This window comes from Pleurodeles waltl, chromosome 4_2, assembly GCF_031143425.1.
Source record: "Pleurodeles waltl isolate 20211129_DDA chromosome 4_2, aPleWal1.hap1.20221129, whole genome shotgun sequence".
Classification (NCBI taxonomy): domain Eukaryota; kingdom Metazoa; phylum Chordata; class Amphibia; order Caudata; family Salamandridae; genus Pleurodeles; species Pleurodeles waltl.
In genome coordinates, this window is record NC_090443.1 from 750,136,332 (window position 1) to 750,163,279 (window position 26,948).

At 41.4% G+C, this 26,948-nt stretch overlaps 1 protein-coding gene across 5 annotated transcripts in view; it reads right to left on the bottom strand.

Moving 5' to 3' along the window:
- NTNG1 (netrin G1) overlaps nt 1–26,948 on the bottom strand; it is a 671,288-nt gene that overhangs the window by 106,379 nt on the left and 537,961 nt on the right. Inside the window, exon 6 of one of the 5 annotated variants that reach the window (XM_069232410.1) lies at nt 2,830–2,895. The exons of the other annotated variants lie outside the window; for them this stretch is intronic. Within the exon in view, the coding sequence (XP_069088511.1) occupies nt 2,830–2,895 (66 nt within the window). The remainder of the gene's footprint in view (nt 1–2,829; nt 2,896–26,948) is intronic. 5 annotated transcript variants of the gene reach the window in all.

A 26,948-nucleotide genomic window follows, 5' to 3' on the forward strand; every position in this document is an offset into this window, starting at 1 on the left:
TTATTTGTACTATAGGGTTCTATTCTAATATTGCAAAGCTCATATTGGTAGATGTGTGGGACAAACTGCAGTGGGGTTTCCTACAGAGAAAGGTACCAATTCTTCTTTTTTTGGATTGGCTGAATGTTTTTGATACTATCAGTCATTATCTACCAAATGGCAGAGTTGCTGTGCTTGCTTGTTGGGGACTAGAAGACAGCAGAATAATGTAGGTTCTCATATGTCCAGGCTGGCCATCTTGCCGTGTGGTTTTCCCCAGTGCTTCTCCCGCTATTTCCAATTGAGCATCAACTAGGAATTTAGAGATATGCTCTGATTCCGATCTGGCGGTGCAGACAGAAAGGAACAGTTGTATACACTTAAAGCATTATCTGGTGAGCATTTATTCTGCATGAGAGACAGAGAGATAACCAACAGTTGGGAAAAATAGATATTGAAAACAGTTTCTGCAACCTCCAAATCTTCATTGATGGGTCTGCTTCAACAGCTGAAAATTCTACGGGCTCTTGTTTGCCACTGAACTATCTCATAAGAAACAGACGTCTGGATTGATTGGACCAGCCACTTATGAGTTTAGGCTGTCAGGAACATCACTGTTATGTAAAAATTCACAAGAGAATCTCTCCAAATAGAGATATAAATTGGTTTCATGTCATTGAAGGTGTACAGTTCACAGTATAGTCCTTTGCTCATCGGCCCTACTGGGCATTTAACAATCTATTGTGAGATGCAACAGCAGCTTCCACATATTAGTTGAGTGTTCTGTGCTACAAGAACATAAAGGATGGGGAAAATCCTGGCAGTCCAAAACACCCAGAATTTGGAACATCCTCCCATTATGCCTACGGAAAGAAGAGGTCTGGCTTTCATTTGGGGCACGTTGGAGACCATATACTTTTTCAAGCCTTTGAGCATTAAATTCTATGTGGTCTCCTGACCAGTGATTAATTCGTTCTTGCTGCCATTGGTTCTGTCTATTACAATAGAGCTGCATACATGTAGCATGGCCTATAAAATAGTCCTTCAAAAAAGGGCCATCTTGTATTTTGTGTAATGGGCTGAATAACTGAAAACATTATTTGATAAAGTAGATAGTGGGAAACGGTCAAGCACTCAAGTGTGCACTACTTTTTAAACATGGTCAAAATGTGGTACTCTACCTATCAGAAGATTTCCAGCTGAAAACATATCACTTTCATCCTTAGCCGTTTCTTACTTGTACCTTTTAGATTGTTATTATGACCTAGTCATCAGGCTGCTACACATTTATGTTTTATGCTTCAAATTATAGTATACATTTATGACTGCTTTACACTATAAATTTTGCACAAAAAAAAACTACTGGGTTCTTTATAAGAGATTGATTTTCATTATTTTCTTATAGCAGGTTTTACTAACCAATAAAGAGGGACACAGACAGCTGTCGAATTTAACAAACTAGTTAAATATTTTACTCTTGATAGTTAAAAAACAATGTAAACATTTGATTGAATGATCTTACTCTGTATTGGTAAACGCTTAGATGACCATTCAATACTAAAAACTAAGGATCTCTCCCTCAGAAAAGATTGACTGCTAAAGTCCTTTCTATGGAAATCACAGGACTCCGATATTGTTACACAGTACACTGAAATCCCAAAACCTTGAGGTGAAGGTATCAAGACACAATTATTTCCCCATAGAATGAGGAACTACCACAGATGTACCTGTTTCCATACTGACGACCACCAGTTATCCCGGATTTTCAGACCATTTTATGCAGACATATTCCTCCACGTTTTACCTAGGAAATGCGCCCTTGGAAAACCAGGGTGCATGTGATAATGCCTCATATTTCAGAATATTGATTCATGCGGAAACTTCAGGTTTTCACCCAAATCGAAATTCCTGAGGTACTCAGAATGAGGGCTATTGCCCAATTCTTCCATTGGGCAGTAGGTCTCCGTGCACCACAGGCACACACACTTTAGCTGTGGCATAACACAATGATTAATATCTTTGCTCAATATTATTTTCCAATTAACAGATTCACTTTTTCAGTAGCGAGGAGTGACAGAAAGTGGGACACAAATATTTTCTGAGAGTGTAAAATGAGAACAGAGAAGTAAGGGGCAGCTTTAAAGCAAACTGTGAGACTTGAAATTTGTATGAGAGATCAGAATCACATGTGCATAAAAATATACGAATTAGGCATTAAAATCTACAGTTAATCCATAAGAATGTTCAATAGTCAATGTTTGCTTTTGAAATTCTGCTTCAGAATCATTGCACCTCACATGTTATGCTCTTTCTTTTTCAGACTAACACATTGTTTAGCGGAAATCTGAGATAGACATTTAGTTGATAACAAAAACATTTATATCACTGAGGCATCTCAACGCTGGTGTCTTTCCTGTAGGTGTGGATGTTCTTGCACATACAATACGTTTTATTTCGCTTCATATGTCACAGTGAAAATCAACTTTTATGTAGGCAACATCAACCTTTAACCTTCAAAATCTAAAACGACTTTCCTAATGCAAACTGTGGCGGCTTTGTTACGCCTCCCTTTTCCAGGGATTGCTGTTCATTTACAATTGTGCTCGGAACTATGACACCTACATCTCGCATGCCTGTTTTTTGCAGCAGTGTTTCTACTGCACCGCCCGACTGAGAAAAGACCATATTTGTTTTCGTTTCAAGGTTATTTTCAAGTGATTGTTTTTAAGCTCATACTGCTGCTTGCCAAGAGAGAAACAAATGCGGCGCAGCTTCTGCCCACCTGCAGGTTTTATAAAAGCAATGCACTGCAAGTAATTCTAAACCAGTAGGAAGTGTGCAGACTCCTACCTTGCTTTCGGTTAGAAACCTCTAGGGAGGAAACACTCGGCCTTATCCTATCAAACTTTGGAGGAGCTGCATGCATCAGGAGAAACCAGCGTTATTTTCATCTACAATTGTGGTTATTTGAGACAGTAACTGCATGGACAAAAACATAGACCACAAACATTCGCTAGGCAACTTGAACTGAGTGCACTGAAACAAAATGGGACTACCACAGCAAACAAAACAAGCAATTGATGGTTCCCAAAACATCAATATTCGTTTGTTTGGATGGTAAATATATAGTGTTTTTTGACACGACTATATATTTAACCTGTTGCAAGGCAAGTGCTCCTGCCACTGGGAACAACACAAGGGATAAGGTACTAAATTAAATGAAAGGAAGAGGTTATGTGATCACCATGCAAACAATTATTGACCATTTATTGTCACTTAGAGCTCTATGCTGAGAAATTAGCCGTTTATTAACCCCTTCACTGCTGAAAAAAACAACTTATTGCATACATGATCTCTCAACCGAGGTGAGGTGCATCTTAAAGTACAGCCCACAATGAACCATATTTCAAATTAAACAAACTAGATACTTGACTGTGAATTGCTGTGCTTGTGAAATTAACAGTTGAAAGGCCGCAGGGTGGATGCCTTGTGGATGAAAGATGCTCCCTTGAGCCTAATAACAGAGCACTTTGAAATCAATAAATAATGAAGAAATTTCCATTGTCAAGTGATCAGCAGTGAAGTGATTAAAAAAGGCTCAAGAATGCTTTCAGCTTTTTTTTTAGCATTTGAATATTAATCAGAGTATCCTGTGAAATGCGCCTGTATGGTTTGCCCGTGTCCTTCCTTCTCTAAGTGATGCCCTTGGTTTTTCTGAGGAATTTGAATGAGCCATTTGGACATATGAAATTCTCTTAGTTGTCTACACAAGCTACAAACAGACCTTCACTTTTCAGTCTCCAAGCAATTGTGCATTTTTTAACATTTCCTCTCTCTTGATATGCCAATAAATATCTGAAAATGATTAAAGCAATGAAAGGCTTTATTCTGGGTGGAATTAAAGGTTGACTTTTGGGAAAAATACATTTTCACACGAGATGTTATCTTCTGTTTGCATTAAATATAAAAAGAAACCCCAGATGCAGTTACACAAAATAATCATGTCAAAATCAAAAACTTGACATCCTCTGGCGAAAAACTCTTTCTTTCTTTCAGATTTGGACTGTGGGGGCAGAGTATGAATAATCTAGCTTTATTACTGTATGGCCCACAGATCAAATATGTTTTAATCAATACACAATTAAATCGGTGCTTTAAGTATTAAAATACAATCACGGGACAGTTACAATGTATTTACATTTTAGGTTTTAAATATATATAACTTAACCATGATCATGTCAATCTGTTTTAGTTTTCCTTGGACCATTATTATGGTAAATAATGTGGCGTTAGTAATGTGAGAATGAACTGAGTGATCAATCCATAAAATCTTTCGTAGGGATAAGTGTTACTTTTTAAGTCCTAACGTCTTCGTGCATGACTTGCTAGTGATCTGCAAAACCATAATATCCAAGTAATGTATGCTAAAGTGTATTCTAATGGTGCATAAATTAAGCACATCATATCTACACTACAATTTGGTAAGTTCCTTGTGAATGAGTAGAAGTGGATATTCTTGCTGGAAAATAAATTGCATTTCCAATTGACTACACAAGAATGGAGGCAAAGTCAAGGATAGTCAGTGAAATGTTCTGTTGATGTTTGATATGGGATGTGCGAGGGTGGCAGCTGCAGTGGAAGATCATTGAAGACCAGAGATGCAATGGGTGCAAGACTGATAGACCATGTAGTCATTGTGCGATACTTGTGGAAGTGCATTTAAATACAGGCCACTGTTAGACCTGTCAGCCTTAGGGTGGTCTTCTCCTAAAGGTTTTGCCACTTGCCTCATGTTTTTGATGATTCTTTTTATCGGCTTTAAGACTTTGAGCACTCTACCATGCTGATCACTGCTAAAGTGCATGTGTTTCTCCCCTAAACATGGTAATTTTGGGGTATACACAATTAGCTTATTTAATTTACTTGTAAGTCCCTTGTAAAGTGGTATACCATATAGCCAGTGCCTGTACAATAAATGCTACTAGTGGGCCTGTAGCACTGCTCGTGCTACCCACACAAGTTGCCCTTTAAATGTGTCTCAGGCCTGCCATTGGAGAGCCTGTGTGCGCAGCTTTACTACAACTTCACATTTAAAACCATTTGCCAAGCTTTAAACACCCCTTTTATTAGACCTAAGCTCCCCCCTAAGGGAGGCCACAGGTAGGCCACAGGGCAGAGTGCTGCGTAAGTAGAAGGTAGGGCAGGTACTTGTAAGTATTGCATGTCCTAGTAGTGAAAAAATATCAAAATTTGCTTTTCACTACTGTGAGGCTTACTCCTCTCATAGGTTAACATTGGGAACTCCTTATTAAACTTTTAAGCTGTAATTTCTGATTGAAAAAAAGTAGCTATGTTGTGATGCATATAATTGGAATGGTAATGATAAATCCTCTTCACTTGTAAAGTCTGATTTAACATGACTATTTTAGGAATTCCACTTAGAAAGTGGACATTTATCTGATCTTACAGCTCTGTGTGCCTGAAGCCCGTCTCTAATACATGTCTGGGGTGGGTAACAGCTACACTTTGTGCATTTCTTCTAGACAGCCACAATCACAGCAAGAGTAGGTGTGTATGAGCACTCATCTGTATTCTGATGGCTTTTCCTGGGCAGGAAGGGTAAGGGGGGCTGCAACGTATACCTGAATAGAATAAGTAGTGCCTGTACCCACACAATGGGCTGATTACCCCCTACTGATAATCTGGAGCCAGGGCTAAAAGGAAAGGACACTTGTGCACTTCAAAAACCCTTCCTTGAAGTCACCTCCACCTCAAAGGCACAACTGTGTCTCTGACCCCATCAAAGCAGACACTTCTGAACCTACAACTGGACTCTGTCAAAAGAACTGCTGTGCAGCATTGAGGACTGTTACTCTGGTGGACTTCTGACCTCGAAGGACTACTTTTTAGCTGTGTTGCCCTGTTGACTGCTGCTCTTCGACCCTTCTGAAGGAGAGCTGGACTCTGCTTTGCAAGTGAAGTGCTCTCCAAGGGCTTGCTGCCTGTTGCTTGAGACTCAGGGATATTAAAGTTGCTCCTGTGCCTGGCTCACTAGAAGTGGACCCAGATACTTTCACCAGAGAAATCAATACATTTCCAGTCTGCTTGGAACAGAACTGGTGCATCAACCCTGTTGTGGGAGTAGAACCAGCGCATCGCTCTCAGAACTAATGCATAGCCTTGAGAGCCCGACACTCGTAACTGCCTATTGCCATTGCAGCAGCTTTGAGAGGTCGACGCATTTCCTTGACTGCGAGGAGAAACCTGGAACATCACACTTTGGAACCAAAGCATCTCAGCTTGGTGCTTTATCTTCGGAATCGACGCATCCCCTCGACTGCGTGATGAAAATATATGCATCACCTTAACTGTGTGTCCGACCCTGATGCATCACTCATCTGCACCCCAAATCTCACTGTTCCGACCAGGATCAAGGTACTCTGTTCACTCGGCCTGCGTGGCTCTGGTCAGCTAGTGTCCTATTGCAGTCGGCTTGAATTTTTTACTTTGCCCCGGTCCAGTGCGACCAGATTACCGTCATTGGCGCTTTTCACTTCTAAGTGCTAGAACATTTTTTATTCTTTAAAAAGTAATACATCGACTTCTATTTATTGGATTTTTGACATTTTCATCTTGATTTATTTATTGAATCATAATCTATTTTTCTAACTTGGTGTGGAGTCTTTTTGTGGGGTTTCATTGTGTTACTGTTTGTGTTTCAGAAATACTTTACACATTGTCTCTTTAGATAAGTGTGAATGCTGTGTTCCAAGCTACCAGAGGGTGAGCACAAGTTATTTCTTTGTGTGTATCTGACTTACCCTGACTAGGATTTTGGTTCCTTTTTGTACAGTGTGCATTCTCTGAAAATCAGAACCACAATTTCTAAAAGCCACTTGTTAGCTGGCAGTGTAGAGAGCTGGAGAATGGTGGGGCAGGGTGAAGTAAACAAAGGATATGTGATATGTGTTGTCATCTATGGATCAAGGAACTAATCTGGAATCTGTGTTTTTTTATTATCTATGAAAATGAATGTTGGTTTTTCTGAATCCTGCATGCAGGCACATTCTGATACATAGCCACTACCGAATTAGGAAGGAGAGAAAGGGAAGGGTCTTTTTTTTTTATTTGGTTGTAGGAGACCAAAGCACCTCCCTTTTGGATTTCGCATATAGGGATACAAGTATTCAATCTAACTTAACCTTGTGTATAAAACAGTATGAAGATTGCACAACCTGAATTAGGCCACCAGTTGTAGGGACATGGAAAATAAAATCTTTGTGGGTCTGTACATGAGGGCAATATATTCAGAGCAGCAGTGCAATAAAATAAAATTTTCCGGATGGAGCAGACACTTCATCTGGGGACCCAGACCAATTCTGATCCCTTGACCAATTGTGTCAAGAATCCGAGTAAAATATGGTATTGCCCTAAGCAGTTCTGCTCTAAAGTAAGATATACTTTGAATACAGAGCTTCACTAGTAATTGTTTTCCTTCTTTAGATTGACTAAATCATTATTTTCTTCAACAACTTTCGTGTCTGCTTTTAACCCAACATTTTATCCATGTCTTATACCTTGTACACATGAAAACACTGTAAAAGAAAATAAAACTATAAAGTAAAATGTATGCAAGCAATGGAAACCACAGAGAGACACCGGTAAATATTATGTTCCAATGAAACATTATACTAACAAACATGTGACTTACAGGTTCAAAGAGATGGAAAATGTCAGATATCTATGCTATCCGTTTGCACATTGCAGAAGCTGCAGTTTCCACAGTGGAAGGGGTCTATGCTCCCCTCTGCAGAGGATATGAGGTTGACAAAGGTGTGCAAGCAAGGTCTTCACCTTCACTGCAGACACCCTCTAGGAATCTCACACGATATAGGTGCACCAGCAAAACAAGGTGCAACCGTGCCTCCAACGAATGCTTTCTTGTGTATGAGGGTCAAGTTACTCTGACATGCCTTTTTGAAAGGGCACTTGGAGGACACAGCGGATGCTTTTGGATCCTTCCTGGGCTTGACAGAAGTACACACAGGGCCCGGTACAGCACACTCAAATGGTGCTTTACAATGAAGGGAAAGTCAATCTGGCACCATCTAGTGGCCTAAGCCGTGTTCACTGCCTTGTCATTAATAAATACAGCAGCTTTTATATAATATCTGTAAGTGAATGTTGCAGCACTACTGTGGGGCCCTGAAAAGAGCAGATGATGGACCTAATGATCCCAGTACGTCTCGTTTATGCTGGCCTGATCTTTCCAGGGTCTTCTTTGGAGAGAGCACTTTGGCGCCATTATCCAACCACATTTCCAATAAATAATCAAAACAAAAAAGAACATAATTTAGAAGACATCTCAACATAAATTTGAAGTTTACTCTAAGAAATGAATAATGAACCAAGAAAAGAGTTAACCCCTATTTCCTAAAATAATGCCTGAGGGTCTTTCACAGCAACAATTTACCTTTTCAAAGGGGACATATTGGCTTGTTGCTCCTCAAAAAAATCCAAATGATTCTGGGTGATCCATCACATTAACTACAGATGAACTATGGCAGTATCACTAACATTTTGTGACCAGGGAGAACACAAATATGAAGAACTGTTAAAGAACTTGTACAGTTAAAAAGGACAATTGTGCTAAGGCAAGCCATAGTAGCACATGCGTTGGCATTTTTTTCTAATTAATTTGCACTTTAGAAAGCATATATACTGACATGAAATATAAAAATATATATATATTTCTAAAGCCTTTCTTCTGGTGGTCACCATTGTCTCAGAGAAATATGCAGGAGGCCATGAAACGAGCTGCAAGTATGTTTGGAATTCTTCGGTGCCCTCTAGAAGATATGCTGCATTGAGGACACTGCAATGTAAGCATCCCTATGCATCAATAGTGAAACAAAACATTCATGTCAAAGACGCAATTAATCTTTCCGCCCGGTCTGAACTAGATTTAATCGTGTAAAGTTGTGCTACGTGCAGCAGACAAAGGTTATTGCCTCAGTCCGTGAATTGTGAGTGTTACCATCATCTGGCGACATGTACAGCCTCCTTAAAACCTGAACACAGCACTCAACAGGTTAAACGTAGGGTTAATGTTGGGATTTGAGCAAACATTACATGCAGGCCAATGTTAGTTACTTTGATTCATTTGAAGAACAGTTTTTGTTAAAATTTGTAATTACTAGGCATGGGTAAAAATTCTGTTATACCGACCTAACCTCACCTAATATCGCAATACACCTGTTACGCGAAAGTCCCAGAATGGCGCTAAATTACCTACTGTTTGTGACTAAAACTTTAGAGTGCGCTCACTGGAACAACACGAACGACCAGAACACAAGCAACTGCTGTTTGGAGCACTTGTGTTTTTTGTGCTATTTTCTAGTGCGAAAAGCATCTTCGCAGTTTTGCATTTCATGTAATTAGACAAATATCAAACACGTGACTTGCACAACCCTACAAATTAGACATCTGTTAGATAAGGAGTAAAGAGTGGCAAATTAATGAGGCAGAACATTCACAGGTGCAGCATCAGTGCAGTGGCCTTGAATATTCTTTACCTGCTCTAAATATACTTCATTAGATACAGGAATAGGATACAATGTGTTCTAACATTGAGGGGCTACTCTCCGGCAGTGAGGCACCTAACAATCATGTTGTGAATGACCCGCAGCTATCTCTGTGCACCAATATTTAAGACATTGTTATTGTGACCATTCAGGCGAGACCGTATTAGTCCGTAAGTGATGCATTGAAAGCAGTGAGACACTTTTTATGTAACAGGATTGAAATATGTTTTATGTACTTCAACATGGAAGGTATAACAACAGCCTAGACATAGGAACTAAAGGATAGATATTTGCGGAAAATTAGAGTCAGCCTGCTTGCCTTATTACTGGTAGTGCACAAAATCACCTTAAAATTCAGGGCTTCACACAAATGGAATGGAGGTTATTCAAAGATTGTGTCACTCAAATAATGCCCTAGGTCCCTTAGTTATGACTGGTGGCCACACATTGCTGACTACAGGAAAGACAAAGCAGAAAGGGCACCGCATAAATTCCGCAGATATAATGAGGTTCCACTACAGCTATTACCTTCAGTTATGTCGCTGTGAGTATCAGAAACATCGAAAATGGTAGGATAGACTAGAGTAAAAAGCAAATTCATCTCACATACCACACTTCATATTGATTGTAAGATGAATACTATATATATATATATATATATATATATATATATATATATATATATATATATACGTATAGATAGATAGATAGATAGATAGATAGATAGATAGATAGATAGATAGATAGATAGATCGATAGATAGATAGCAGCAATAACTAATGCCAAAATATATTTGGCCAGAATCACTTTTTTACAACACCCATTTGTGAAGAAGCCTTTGCATTAGGAGAGATGAGTTGCAATTTTTGATTAGTTACATTTTTATCCCTAATACGGTCAGTAATTCTGCTTCAAAGTATATTTTTTGACGAGCATCTAGTGAAAAGTATGCATCTAATGAACAGTATGCATTTACCTAGCATTTCATACTGGGTCTAGGTAATTGCTGTGATTTGTAATTCCTGCTCCTAATGGGCCCCACTGAACGAGGCTTGAATTGTCGAAAGCAAATGAAAAGATTCGGACAATTCTAAAAGTAAAGAATGAAAAAAAGATGTAACAAAAACCACAAGAAATGTTAAATGCTGAGGGGGAATGCAACAGAATTAATAGGGGAACACGTTAATTAGCAGCTCTGAGACAGGAAATAATGAAAATTAATTAGGATCTTAGAAATGTTATTTTTGTTTTCATCAGATGAACTCTGACTTGTCAACTACTGTTATTTCTACTTTTAGTTCTAAAGTACTAGCTAGTAAATGTTCTGGTGTTTTATTCATTTGATTAGACTTAGTTTTGTAAACATTAGTAGGTCTTTGAAGATGACAAATGTATATAAAAAATAATATAACTATACGAGCTTCAAAATAAAAGATTTTTAATTGATTTTTACCACCATTATAAGATCACAGCGAGCACCAATGTCCAGGTAAAGACAGGTGTGCTGGACACCTATATCAAAGGATGCATTTTGTTATTTTTCTATTTTTCCAAACTATCCCCGCCCGAGAAAAAAAAAATGTGTGCAAACATAGACAGTCTAATTTTTATACAGGGAAGAATGACTAACTCGTAGCACCCAAGGAAAAAAATGTGTACAAACATAGACAGTCTAATTTTTATATAGGGAGGAATGACTAACTGGTAGCTTAAGTTTCAATGTGAGAGTTAACAGTAAAACAAAGACATTTATTAAAACAGAAGTAACTATAAATGACATAAATATTTACCACCTAGACATTTAATGTGGCTCCGGAAAGTTCTTGGTGTTAAGAGAATGATCAACCAACACTAAGCACAGTATGCAGAAGCAAAAATAAAAAGTTTGGAGATAGTGAATAAATAGTCTTAACGGGTCTAGATCCACATGAATACTCTAGTTCCAATTACCATGTCAGAGTTCCAAGGCATTATAGTTGGGTAATGTTTAGATTTACTCACTATCCAGAAGGGCTTCACAAATTACACGCTGTTTATGTAACTTCTCAATTGAGGTCATTTTCAGTTTATCTTCAAATCTTCTTAAATTCCTAATCCTAGGAGATTCATTTCCCAGTTTGCCAATTTTTTATTATGCTCTGTGCCATCTGTTATTCATATAGAATTATCATAATTTAAAGTGATGGGGTCTAAGGGCCTAGAAGTTTCATTTGAACTCTATGTGTGTATTTCTGCTCAACATCGTTTGTTAACAGTTGTTTGTTGGGTGGTGGGGTTTTTCAATGCATGTATTCATGGAGGGTACCATTTACCACTCCCTTAGTAATTGTTATCCATTCTTCTTGAGATATCTGGCTTCCAAGACCCCCATCTGGATGGACAATTATTTTCCATGGAACTGTATGAAGATATATGAGTGTGTATGATATACGTTTCCATACTTTTTATTTAGCTCCCATTTCTTTGATAGATTATTTTCCAAAATCTTGTACTTTTAATGGCACGCAGTTGTGGGGACTAGAATACTCTTTCTATTGTTTGTAGTTGTCCAGGGCCCATATTCCCATACCAAAAGCTGTTCTGTCGCTGATTATTTGCTCAACCAGGTATTTTAAATGTCTGACCACACAGAGTGGCTAATCCTCCTGCTGAATCGTTTCATACATCTTTGCCACAATCAGCTTTCTTGATCAGACACAAGATGTTTTGTTGTTGATTGCTAGACCAGTGTAGGGGAATTTCTTTATGATTCCCAGTAGAATTCTGTTAAGTAGCAATTCCTAGTTCGTCTGCCTATTTCCTACCCTACCTATTAGATGAGATTTTGTTTTCTTGCTGCTCGTTAATTTCCCATGCAGTGAATCAGGGGGGTCTTCAAGCATTTGGGGTCTTGGCAATCAAGACATTGCATAAAGGAGAAATAGGGGCAGATTTACTAACACTTTGTTCCCAGTATGTGTTGCAAACGGGGCATAACCCGGCACAATGTGTGGAATTAGCATTTATTACTCCCAGCACAAAAAAACAATTGTCCTGGAAAGTGAACCTAAAGTAATGCAAAGTAGCGATATTTCTACTTTGCATCACTTTGGTAGCAGCATGGATAGTACATGGATGTTCCCATGCAACCACCCACGTTTGTGGATGCAAAGCCCTCTCTAATAACATTTGTAGACAGGGATTTGTGCCAAAAAATGTCTTGTGAAGCTGGTTTTAACTTGGAGAAACGTTTCTATTTCTTCAGACTTTTCAAACTTTGTATTTGTGCTACACTGTACAGCATTAATGCAAAGTTTGAAAAGTATCAAACTATGGCTTTGCATATTATTTTGCAATGGAGTACAAATCTATGCAGGACATCACACAGACACCTTTGCACTATAATGCAAAGCTGTGTGTTGCACTAGGCAGGATGTGCTTGTGCTAGTACTGGAGATGCAGCAGCAGCACCATATTTTAGTAGAAACTGAAATGTGGATCATTAATTCAGAAGGCATTTTAAAAACTTGAGCAGGAGGTCTTTGCTGTCCTTTAGCATGTTTAACACCGTTTGCCATGAAACCTGCGCTTTCATTATTTTTCTAACCAGCCATTGAACGGGGGCATATTTATCTTACATGCAAAACTGCTTGTGCCACTGATGGCAAATCTAAGGTAAAGGCACAGAACCATCATCCACGGCAACCCTGGGAATATTTATTTCCTCAGCAGTTAGAGTTGTCCTTATTTGCTCACTGGTGCATCCTACAGAGGGTCACGTCAAGACAAATCTTCAACTGAATATGTGAAAGTTTCTTATCGCTGTGTTAATTGGGTGTTGTCCACAAATATTTTAAAATCCTGAATAATCAAACAAAAATCGAAATTCATTATTAGAGGCCTTCATATTTTTGTAAATAATTTGCCACTGTTTGCTCTGTTTAGATGGTACAGCGATTCCAAGTTAACTTTCTGGCAACTACACACAACTATTTCTGCTATCCTTGGTCCTTTGAATAGGAACACCTCACTGTTGGAAATGGCCATTTTTGCAGAGTCATTCATAAACTTTTTGCCTCCTTCCTCCTATTTTTTCTGACCTGTTTTTCTTGGCTTTCGGACTCTGGGCACTTTACCACTGCTAACCAGTGTTAAAATGCATATGCTCTTTGTGTAAATTGTATTGGTGATTGGTTTATCCCTGATTGGCATATTTGATTTACTTCCCCCTCAAAGGAGGAATCCTGAGTGGAGGGTGGGGTAGGGGATAATGTCTTACCCCTTTTACCCTTGATTTTAGGAAGTTTCCCTGTTTTCTTTAACACCCTTAGATTGGTTATTGCTATTATTATTCCCACCACTACTGCTATTGCTAGGGGCACTAGATGTATGATTGGGGGTTGTAGTGGTGGGAGACTTGGTGTTTTTCTTAGGACAGGAGCTGTCTCATGGCCTATAGCCTTAATTTTTACACATGTAACACCAAGGCTTTTTCACCTGACTGTGAGAGGAAGAGGTTTTAGACCCACCCCCAGAAGAGTTTTGTGGGCCTGATGAAGACTCATTTTTATCTTTGTCCCCTCCTTTGTCATGAGACTTACCATCTTCCTTTTTCTTGACTTTGTCACCCCCTGTATGAGCTTTTCTGCTTACCCTTGTCATTTATCTGCCTTCTTTCCCAATTCTTGGGGAGAGGTCAGATCTGAGCCTACCAAGTATTGGTGGCACAAATCAGACACACCCCTAATAAGTATATGCTCTCTCAGAATTAAGTTGTACAAGCCCTTTGCTGACATATAACCAGCCTTCTAAAGCTTTAACAGAACAGTTCACAAAGTCTATCCAATCTTGAGAGGACTCTTTTTTTCTGGTCTCCCTGAACTTTATTCTAAATTGCTCAGTGGTGAGACCAAACCCATCTAAGAGTGCTGATTTAAGAATGTTGTAGTTGTCTGCACCCTCCTCTCTGACAGTGAGAAGTCTATCCCTCCCCTTATCAGAGAAGGACAACCAGAGGATAGCAGCCCACTGCCTTTGAGGGACTCACTGAACTTTACAGGCCTTCTCAAGTGCAGCAAACCATTTGTAAATATCATCCCCTGCCTTGTAGGAGGAAACAATTTCTGGAGTCAAAAGACTCCTCCCTGGCCCTGTTCTCTCTAAACCTGACCTGCTGCTACCATGGGGTGTTAGCTCCAACCCCAGCCTTTCACTTTCCACTGCTAAGGCTTCCCAATATAGAGATAGCTGTTGCTGCTCCAGACTCAGCCTGGCCTCTTCCAAACTCAGTTTCCTGAGCTCCTTATTTATGGAGTTTCCCTCTAGGTTGGAACAGTTGGTCCCCTCAAACATTGAGGTGACATGGGAATGGGCAGAGAAGGCTCTGTCCCTAGGCTTAGTGACCCTTTCCACTAGTATAACTTCCCTTCCCACTCCTTGCAGTGCTTCCAGCTATGCTAGTGGGTCTGCTAGGAACTTTGTGACCCTGTGAGGAATCCTGTTGATCCTCCCTCAGATCTAGAATATATTTTTCTACCTCTGAGGAGTAAGAATGTACTCTCTCCTCCTCCTCCTGGTCACCAGCCTGTTCCTGACCATCCTGAAGGAGGAGGCCCAAGAGCAGGTTCTAAATTAGGATTCCTCCTCATATCTAACTTCCTTTCAGCACACATCCCCTTCAATCCCTTGAAGGCCAGGTTCTCACAAGGAGAATCCATGACCTTAGAGGTGTGCCCAGTTGCACAGATGTTATGTGTTAGAGTGGTGCATGGTGTGCCTGACCTCCCTAACTTCTAGTCTCTCTCAAGAAGTTTGGAGCAAGGGCTATGCCTAGACCCCCAGCTTACCCAAACTTAGAGACTAGATTCCTAACACTAGGTACTATGTGTACCTCTAAATAAGAGTGTTCTTTCCTGTGGAAAGTACCAGGTGACAGAGTGATAAGGCAATTACAACTGCTTATCCCACCACTGCACCTCAAATGTAGGAAGCTGGCCTGGTGTATGGTGGGTACCTAAGGTACGTATACCTTATAACAGGTCCAGGTAACCCTGATTAGTGAACTGTAGGCAGTGTCTAGAAGCCAGGCTCTCTAGAGGTAGCTGTGGATGAGCAGCCAAGGCTTAACTAGGAGACATGCAAAGCTCATGCAATACCACTATAATCACACAGCACTTATGCACATGAAAGAATGCACTCAGTGTTACAAAAATAAAGGTACTTTATTATGGTAATACAACCCCAAATATATTATAGAGGCAATACTCCCTTATGAAGTAAATAATACACAAGTTATGTACACTAGTTGTCAGAAATAGGCATAAGAATAGTTAGAAAATAGTGTAAAACGCAATAGAGAATAGTGAACCTAAGGGGAGCACAAACCATATACTAAAAAAATGGAATGCAAGAGTGTCACCCCCACCCAGGTAAGAGGAGTGTGTAGAGTGGCTCTTGGGGTACCAGGAAAGCCCAAAGTCAGAGTCGAGTTCCTGGAGGATGCAGGTGTTGTCCCACGCTGGAAGTAAGATTGCAGTTGGGTTTGTGCATTCAGATTCCACCAACAAGCCTTGGCACAGATAAAACTTGCAGTTGGCAGAAAGTGGTGCTGCCGGGGACCAGCAAGGCCCAGGAGGACTCAACCCAGGAGGGACACTCAGTATCGCAGAGAGTCCCCAGAAGCACAGGCAGCACACACAGGTGTCCCACAGGATGGGAACACGCAGCACTACAAAAAGAAGTCCCATGCCGCAAGAGGGTGACTCAGGGAGCTGTGCATCACAGGAAGGAGTGCTGAGGGCTGGAGCTACACACAGACCAAAGACTCCTTGGAATAAGTGCCAACAAGCCTTGGCAGTTGCAAATGACGCAGTGCAAGGGGGTATTGTCCTGCATGGGAAGGCAAGGGCTTACCTCCACCTAGGTTGGAGAGCTGGTAGAGAGGACCGTCTGGACCACTTGTGACCACCACTCATGTTGCAGGATCCACACAGCTCAGCAGGAGAGGGGATCCATGCAGCCGGTCGTCGTTGCAGTTGGTGCCTGCAGATGCAGGGGAGTGATGACTCCTTCACTCCAAGGGAGATTCCTTCTTCTTTCCTGTGCAGACTGAAGATGGGTTGTCCTCAGAGGATGCATGACTGGGGAAATGTTGCAGAAGCGGGAAGGAGCCACAGAAACAATGTTGCAGGCAAAGTATTAATCTTTTTTGCAGATTGTCAGGTCCCGGAGAGTCCAGATGCAGTTTCTTTGGTCAAAAGTAAAAGTAAGGGATGCAGAGGAATCCTGCTGGAATCTTGCAAGCCGAATCTGAGGAACCACCCAAAGAAGAGACCCTAAATAGCCCTGAAAGGGGATTTGGTCCCAATAGCTGGGTGACCACCTATCAGGAGGGGGGTCTGATGTCACCTGCCTGGAGTGGCCAATCAGATGCTCCCAGAGTTCCCTGCCAACTATGAATTCACCCCTCCCAAACCATGTAACACCTATTTCCAAAGGGAGAGGGTTTAACACCTCTCTCCCAAAGGAAATCTGTTGTTTGCCTTCCTGGGCTCAAGCTGCTCGAGAAACAGGAGGGCAGAAACCTGTCTGTTCGGTGGCAGCAACTGGGGCTGCCTGGAAAACCTCAGAAGGCTGTAGGAGCAATGCTGGGGGTTCTCTAAGGAGCCCCCAGAGTGCATAGAATCATACAACAATACTTGCAAAAGTATTGGGGTATGATTCCAACATGTTTGATATCAAACATGCCTAGGTTCAGAGTTACCATTATGTAGATCGACATAGGTCCAGTACACACGTAAAATGGCATCCCCGTGCTCACAAAGTTCAGTAAAGAGAGTCTGGAGTTTGTGGGGGCACCTCTGCTAGTGCAGGGCTGCCCTCACACACAGGTACCTGCACCCTGCCCTCCGGGCTGTGAGGGCCTACCATAGGGATGACTTATAGTGACCTGCTGCAGTGACCTATAGTGAAAAAGGGTGCATGCACCCAGTTCACGCAGACTGCAATGGCAGGCCTGCAGAACCCTTTGCATGGGCTCCCTATGGGTGGCAGAATAACTGCTGCAGCCCATAGGGATCCCCTGGAACCCCAATGCCTTGGGTACCTAGGTACAATATACTAGGGGAGTTTGCCAATTTTGGGATGAATATAGAGTTTTGGGAGAGAGAGCATAATCACTGGGGTCCTGGATAGAGGATCCTAATAAACACAATCACACTGACATCAGGCAGAAAAAGGGGGTAACCATGCCAAGAAATAGAGTACTTTCCTACAACTAGTAAGTCCCTAGTAAGGTGCACTAGAGCTGCCCAGGACGTGTGAATCAAATGCTACTAGTGAGCCTGCAGCACTGGTTGTGCTTCAAACTTGCCACTGCTGTGTCTGTGTGTGTAGTTTTAAACTGCCAATTCGACTTGGCAAGTGTACCCACTTGCCAGGCCTAAACCTTCCCTTTTCATACATGTAAGACACCCCTAAGGTGGGATCTAGGTAGCTCGATGGGCAGGGTGCAGTGTATGTTAAAGGTGGGACATGTACTGATGTTACATGTCCTAACAGTGAAACACTGCTAACTTCAGTTTTCACTGTTACAACGCCTATCTCTCTCAGAGGTTAACATGGGGGCTGCCTTTAAATATTATTTAAGCGCAGATTCCCTTTGAGAGCAGATAGAATATGGAGGTTGGTGTCTGTTAGTGAAGTTAGTTCTTAAATTGTTAGTTTGAAGATGCCACTTTTAGGAAGTAGGCATTTTCTTACTTAACCCCTTCTGTGACTCTGCCTGTTTGTGGATTCCCTGTCTGGGTCAGTTTGACAGTTGGGCTGTTTGTAAATCCCCTCTAGACAGTGAGACAAAGGGAGCTGGGGTGTAGCCTGCATATCCTAATGAGCCACCTGTGCTAGAGTGGAGGGATGAGTGGCCACTTACACCTGAATGAGCTGTGCCTGTCCTCACACAATCCAGTCTCCAACCCCCTCATGTGTGCCTGGCCTGGGTAAGGCAGGATCTTGTGAACAACAGAGACTTTCCTTTGTAGTTTGCCTACTTCAAAGGCAGAAAGCAGTATACGTATTGGACCCAAAACCCCAGTCTTTAGATTTCTTCAAGATCACTTCTGGAACCAAGAGGAACCTCTGCCAAGGAGAACAGTTGAAGAGCTGAGGAGGATTGCTGCCCCTGCCTGTGACTGTGCTTTGTTGGGCTATCCTGCAGTTGCTGCTTCTGCCTTTGAAAGGGGACAAAGACTGGACTTTGTGTTATATTCCTGCTTGTGAAGAATCTCCAAGGGCTTGAACTGAGCTTGCCTCCTGTTTTGAAGTCTCAGGGCCATCAAAGACTTCCTCTACTAACATCTGGACTCTCTTCTGAGGATCCTGCCTTGCCAAGTAGTGACCTATCCAGTCCCTATGCCCTTGAAAGGTAAATTTGGCAGAACAAGAGCTGAAAATCCATGCACAGAACGCAGTGCGGGGAAAATTTCAACGCACCATCTGCATCACGGCTGGGAGATTGTTGCATCACGGCTGGAGAAACGATGCACAACACCCGCTTGCGGCTGCTGATTATGACACAAAGCCCACGCAGCACAATTTTCTAAAACCGTGCAACTGGATTTTCCACGCTTCATACCTTGGCATCCAAGTCAACCTGACTCTGCGTGGATCCGAGGTGTCTCACCCAGAAATCGATGCATCACTCTCTTGCGAGGGAGAAAAATGACGTATCGCCGACCTGACCGGAGAAGACATGATGCACGACCTCCCTTGCAAGGAAGCAATCAACGAATCACTGCCGCTTCCGATGCACGTTTTTGATTCTAGCCATGTACTTTTTGCAAAATCATTCTTTCCACTGTTTTCAATGGAGTAAGTCTCTTATTCTTTTGAAAATTCATTTTTAACCTGTGTATGTTGGATTTGTGTCATTTTTGGTCTTGTTTGATTTAGATAAATATTACCTATTTTTCTAAACTGGTGTTGTGTTCATTTTGTAGTGCTTCACTGTATTACTTTGTGTGTTGGTACAAATACTTTACACATTGCTTCTGAGTTAAGGCTGCCTGCTCATGCCAAGCTTCAAAGGGAGTGAGTGGGGGTTAACCAGATGTGTTTCTTTTGCCCTGAATAGAGTGAGGTTCTTTGCTTGGGCAGGGGGTAACCTGACTGCCAACCAAAGATCCCATCTCCAACACTAACCATATATTCTGCTATAAGGCAGTGTAACTTTCTTTTTTCTTACCCAGGAGCGTCTGGGCAAGATCCTACAGCCTACCTCAATCCTAAGAACAAAATGTCTGGTCATTCCACTAATTCCATGACAGTTGTTCACTATCAAGTGCTGCGTTGTGGTTCACCTTGGATAATGCTGGGCAAGTATGCACACTGGCTGACTGACAGTTTGTTTAATCCAGAAAACGTTTTTTTCATCTAGACATGTCCTGACCACTGTTCGATCTGTTCTGCTTGATGCCAGTAGCGTCTTTCTAACATCTCTGAACTCCGTGCCAATTACAGTAGAAAGACCCTTAATGGAAGTTTGTGAAATCTCAACTTGTCCTTAGATTCATGACTGCAGAAAAACGTAGGAATTACTTGTATTACATCATTTCTTTCACATTGATTTCTAAAGTCTTTTTTCTTTCCTTGCTTGATGCAAGAATGCAGATTGTGCCTTGAAACTTGGCTTCAGTCACATCCTGTACCAACTACAGGTACTTTGCAGGTGGAACACTATCTGGGCTGTTGGTGGACAACAATATCAGCCTTAATGTATGACCAATAAAAGAATATGTAGTAGATCAAGCATTATGTAGTAGGTAAGGCATTGTGTAGCGCTGTATGCCAAAACCGCATTAAAATAAGAGCCACTTTCACGATTAATATGTACTTTTGGGTTTGTATGTTTTTGAGTATAGACAAACAGTATAACAGCACTTTTGCACCTATTCCAATGCTAGCATAGCAGGTTCAGGTGAAGGGTGTGCAAATATAAGGAAATGGCAATGCCAGTGCCCTCTAGTCCTGTGGTGTCTCAAGTTTATTAAAAATCTAAAAAGAAATGTGTCTCTTGTGTATGAGGGTATATGCACCTGAGAAACATTTTACTGCTTTTGAAATAGTCTAGGAGAAAAGTGTTCTGCCACTGGAAAGAATCACAATGGTAAGCAAAACGCCACAAAAATAGACAAAGACAGAAAAGGGGTTCAAGAATTATGAAAGAAATTTCGGTTACACACGAAACAAAAGAAATACTGTGGAGAAAATGACAAAGTCCTCTCATAAAATTACAAGAGGCCTAAAAAACCATGTCAATCCTTCATTCCATAGATGCTCTGGCATGAGTTGGTCAGAGATGTTTACGCTGCAACTTTGAAACATGTGTGAAGTTGATTCAATCAGTTTCCTAATAAATATTTGAAGTTTTGGTTGGCACCTATTGCAGAGATAAAATGCTGCAGACTGTGATAAAGCTGGAGTGAATTAGAGGATGATTTTTCTTTATGAAATCAATTTTGTTAAGAGAGAGTCCTAATGGAGGACTGAACTTGACTCCGGTCTGCCCTATCTATACCAACAGCCAACAGTGATAGTTGATGTGTACCTAACTTTGACAAACAACAACTGCCCTGGAAAATTTGATCTTGGAATGTGCATGGTCTTACATGGCCTCTGGAAGATCCAGAGACAATATTATTCTTACAAAGCCTTGAAATACTGATGCTTTAAGAAACATGGAGAGAGCAATGTGCTCCGATTATGGTCTACCAAGAATTCACTATTAATGCCACACAGTCATCACATCAAGGTCGAGCTAAAGGAGGGTTAGCAATATATGCAGCAACAGAATTAGACGTCAAGGTCCAAGTACTTACCTTTGAATTTACATGGTTGCAATGCATAAAGCTATAATTTTTGTCTCCGATACTTCTATTAAATATTTCTTTCAGCACCGGGAGAAATAGCAAGCTAACCCTACTGTCTATTTTGTGGGAAATTGTTAAATCACTGGCTTTTCAATATCCCCAGGCATACTTAATTATCTCTGGTGATTTCAATATACATCTAAACACTAGAATGTATTATCAATAAAACCATCTGGTAAGTCAAATTATGATATTGCTCAAACCTGCTGTGAACAATTCCAATGATTTGGCTTATTGATGCTCAATAAGTGTGTTATGACGGCTATAATTACAGTTCTGGCATTAAGGGCATCCCGCCATAGCTCTAAAGAACAAGTTACTTACCTTTGGTAACAAATTATCTGGTAGAGACTCTATCTAGCTGCAGATTCCCTACTTTAAAATTCCTGGGCATCAGCTTAGAATATGGAATTTTTCTGCTGAGCACGCCGTTGAGATAATGCAGCAAGCTGAGACATCAATTAGATCTAGCTGCTCTTTGGCCGCTACTAATAGCTCCATGGCAGACAAGTCGAATTCCTTAAGCAACTCGTTAATCTCAAGATTTACAGCCACAAATGTAAGAAAGGCTAATCCACTTGTAAATTCTAACAATAAGTGGTATATGCTCAAGCTCCAGCAACGCGACAACGGATGTCTTTCATCAGAAACATATGTTTACACATTCCTTACTTAAACAAAAGCTTAGTTTCAAGGAAATCATACAAGCAAGCATTAGGGAATGCAAAGAGCAGCTACCACCAGGAGTTAAGGAACAAGCTGCTATTAGCAATTCTGTCAAATAACACTAAGGCATTCTGCTCAATTATTAATGATCTTGAAACCAATGGCAACAGGGGCCAGTAGTGCAAACATCACAGAAAATGCTTGGGTGGCCTAAATCTAAAATGTGTACGGAACACTGGGACTGGTAACTATTTTTGAGAATAGGTTCTATGTGAACATTACCTTGCCAGAGAAATGAGGAGGAACATGTAAAGTATTTCTCACACAAACCAGTAAAGTTTGATCATGGTAGCTAGCAGGATAAATACATCATCTCCACTTATAACAGAGTCGCTAAAAAAGAAGAGATATCAGCACTGCTCAAACGGATCTGGACAAAAGGGGTGCCTGGTCCAAATGGTTCCCAAACATTGCGTTTATGGTGGATCCGGATCTGTGGGCAGAGATCCTGACTCTGCTTTACAACTAGGTCAGTCATGGCTGGCGGTTTGGGAAAAAGGCGGGGTGGCGGGATAAAACAAAAATAAAAAAGAAATGAACAAGAAAAAAAACCTTACATGAACGTCGCCACCGCTCTCTGCTGATCTTTGCTGCAATGCAGGCTCCCAGCCTGCCCTGCGGCCAATCATGACGCTGCACGAAGCAGCGTTATGAGTAGATGGAACGCCCTGGCTGTGCGCTCCAACGTAGACTGGGTGCCTGGGATGGCTCTCTCCAACTCGGCAACACAATCCCGGGTTGGAGAGAGCCCTTGTGTGAATGTGAGTTTGGTCGGCCCGAGACGACCAGCCAAACATACATGTGCACTGAGGGGAGTGCTCTGTGCACTCTCCTCACTGCTCATCACCCACATGGGCCGGCCCCCTTTAAAAATAAAAACAAACTACATACAGATATACAGTGGGGATAGATATGAAACAATGTAACCAAGTGAAAACATAAATTAATCACTGAAAATTTATTTCTTTCTTAACATAATTATGATTAATTTATGTTTTCACTTGGTTACTTTGTTTCATATCTATCCCCACTGTATATCTGTATTTAGTTTGTATTCATGGCCCCGATATAGTGGGGGTAAAGGGCTTCCCCTACAGGGTATACACTGCCTTTAAAAATAAAACAATAATAAACATAGTTTATTATTGTTTTATTTTTAAAGGTTTGCAGCTCCTGCTGCTAGCGGGCGTGACACTACTCTGCCATAGTGGAGGAGCTGCCCCTGAACTAGGTCATTCTGACAGAAACTGTTCCTGACTCATGGCAAGGATGTATCCTGCAACTCATCTACAAAAGTATCCCTCCTGCTATTCCTACAAGCTATTGGTTAATAGCTTTGACTGCCGTTGAGGCAAATGTCTTTGCCTTTCATCTTTTAGAGGAGTTTGAAGAATGGTTAGCAACATTGCCTTTAATTTCAATCAACCAATTTGGATTTCGTAAGGGTCTTTCAACAACTACAAATTTGCTTGCCCTAAAACTGCTAATCAAAAAATGCAATACTAAGAAAGCACAACCTGTATATCTGTTTTATCATTCTAAACGCAACAATCAACACAGTTCCTCGAGCCTTGTTATGGAAAAAGTTAGCTGCATGGGGCATGCCTTTGAAACTATTAGACCTTATCATCCTCCTTTTTATGAATACCTGGGTTCAGGTTAAGCTGGGTGATGAAACCTGTCTCATACTGAGAATTGAAAGATCTAATGATTTAAAACAAGGGTGTTTGCTTACCCGTGTCTATTTAATCTCTTCATGGTGGATCTGAATCAACATCTGGAAAAAAATAAATTCACATTCCCCCAAACTTGCAAAAGGTCCTCTAAAATACCTACAATATGCTGATAATACCATCCTACTTCGTGAGACTCCCATAAGCTTGCACCACTTAATCAATTCTCTTGATGAATACCTATCACTTAACCTCCTTAAGCTTAACATTAAGAGAACTAAAATCATGTTAATCGGGGCATCTACAGCCAGATCATGATCATGGCACTCAAAAGGAAAACCAATTGATTTAAGAACCTTGTCATTTTGTTTGATAAAAAAATTATCTTTTAGAGGGCATTTTGATCTATAAAGAGCCAAAACAGCTTATTCCATTTTTGCCTTCAAATTTTTTTCGAGACAAATTAAAGTGCCTTACTTATTATCATCTTCTGAAAATTATGTCAGTGAAATTAATTCCAGGATTAGCTTATGGCTCACTTCTTTTCCATGGGAAAGATGCTAAATTATTGGATCTGGGTCAAATTAAAGAAGTAAAATCTGTCATTGGGATCAGAACCAGCCTTTGCTAAGATAGTATCCTGGGTGTGGGCAGCATGAAATTTGGCACCCTTGCTGACGACAGTGAATTAAATGAGGCAGCAGGGGGTCCTTTTTGTGTTCACTGTACCTGGATGAGCAATGACTGACCCCTGAACTCAAAAAACCCCGGACCTCTGCCAACTCACCCAAATCACTGATAGGTCACTGATAGCTTAACTGCTTCCCACAGATGATGGTTTTCTTGATGTGTGTTAGCAGGGGTCAGAGGGTGAAAGAACGGCAAGGAAGGGTACTAAAGGGGTGTTAAGAACATCCCCCACGGGTTCATAACGAAGGACTAAAACCACTTAAAACTGGCAAATCAGACAGAAACGCACAGGAAGGGACAAGGCTAAAGCTAGAGCAAGATGAAAAGGGTGCTGCTGTTGGCATAATCTTAATGCACACAGCTCCATACGCCCCTCAAAATACTGGCGCCCTGGACCTGGGCCCAGCTCACCCATGCTAAAGGCCGGCCCTGTTTTGGACTCCCATGAATATTGGTCAGGCTGAAGTTCGATTAGAGTTTGGCGTCCAAGGGCAGGCTTTAGAGAGACAGACCTTCTTTAGAAAATGCTTACATTCCCTGCTGTTATCCGAACCCAGTACATTGAAAACCTGTGCTGGCAGGAAATCAACAGCTCTTCCTATACGGGTGTACGGAGGGCCCACTTATCAGGGTCTAATCAAACTTTTGGGTCACAATCTTCTAGGCCTCTTCTAGATGAATGTTGCATGTCTTAAACATCTTTTGAACCATGGCTAGACACTTTTTCTCAAAGGCTCTCCCAGCTTGAGCCCTTTCCCTTACCAATACCCTCTCAGCTTTGTCCTTTGCCAAGGCACTCTCAGCTTCCATAGCCAGTTTCTTTTCTTCCATCTTAAGCTTTGCCATCTGCAGCCTAAACTCTCTTTCAGCCTTCCTGTCCACCAGCTCCTCTGGGGACAGACCTTGGGAAGAGACATTGCTCTCTGCTTTGGCAGGGAGCTCCAACTTAGGAGAAAAGTAATCTGCCTCAGCTGAATTCTGCATCACAGGACTGGTATCCAGTTCCTCTCCTTACCTTTCCACATCATCACCTTCGGTTGCTGTATACACTTCTGCCCAGGCCCTCAGCGCCTTTTGGAGCTCTAGCTTTATGGTGTTGCTCTTGACTGGAAGTCCCCTCTCCTTGCAGAACTTCTTGTGCTTAGGCATTCATTTTGGCATGCTCAAACTCCATCCTCGTAGGTGTGGCAAAAATGCCAATCAAACAGAATTAAAAGAAACTTGAAATGGTGTCAAATGATTCATCTGGGATTTTAGTGTAAAACAAAAAAAACCATAAGGCACTGCAGAAACACAAGTCCAGATCTCACTGCTGAACACCAATGTTGGACATTGGGTTATTGATTGAGAGGAGTGAAATCTTACTCAAGCAGCAACTTTCTGTCAGAACGATACACAAGCAAACGCCAAATTAACCTGTGCTCAACCTTCTGGTAGGTTAATACATAGCAGACAGGCTTAGCTTAGAGTTAATGTGCAAAGTAGTTATACAGCACTTCAAACAATAATAAAGTGAAACCACAACACAAGAGTAGTTCCACACCAATTCAGAATAAATAAAGTAAAATCTAATAAATTACTTAAGACCAAAACGACAAAACATGAGATATGCAACTTTAAAGATATAAGTGAAAATAGATGCTAAAAGCACAAAGCACCAACTGTGCATAGCTGGTCACGCCGGACAGCGACAAAGTAACAAGTTCAGACCAATCGCAGTTATAGGGACCAAGTGAGGCCCACTGAACAAAAGTATGTTACGTCCTGGTTTGCAGAGCATTTTAAGGTCCTGTGCCCAGGATGCATTGTGTAGCTGCAGTTCTGAGAAGCTGCAGGGCTTTGAAGTGGAAATCTGCATCATCGTCAAGGATGCTGTTTACGAGGGGCATGCAGTGCAACGTCCTGTGTCAGAGATGAATCATGTACTGGGGGTTCTGAAGAACTGCGGGGTTGCAATACCAAGTCCTGCATCATCATCAAGGATGCAATAGAGGAGGGGCTTGCGATGTAAAGGCAGCATCAAGGATGGGTTGTGCAGTGGAACTTCCAATGAGACTGTGAGCTCTGATGTGAGGTCTGGCATCAGAGATGTGTCACACTGCGGTGGTTCAAATGAAGATTTGAGGGGATGCATCATGCTGCATCTGTACTGCTTCACAGGACACAACTGAGCTGGCAGAGTGGCAGAGCACTTTCAGACCCACTTTCAAGGGTCCAGGACTGGAGGTGGCACCATTTGCGGGATAGGACTCACAGCAGACAGAGTCCAGGTGCTGGGCTCAAGGCTCTGATCAGGCGGACAGCCAACTAGCCCTTAGGAGTCACTCTGGTGGTCCTGGGTTCAAGGTGCAGATCCAGTCATTCCCTCGGAGCAACAGAGTAGCAGTGCTTGT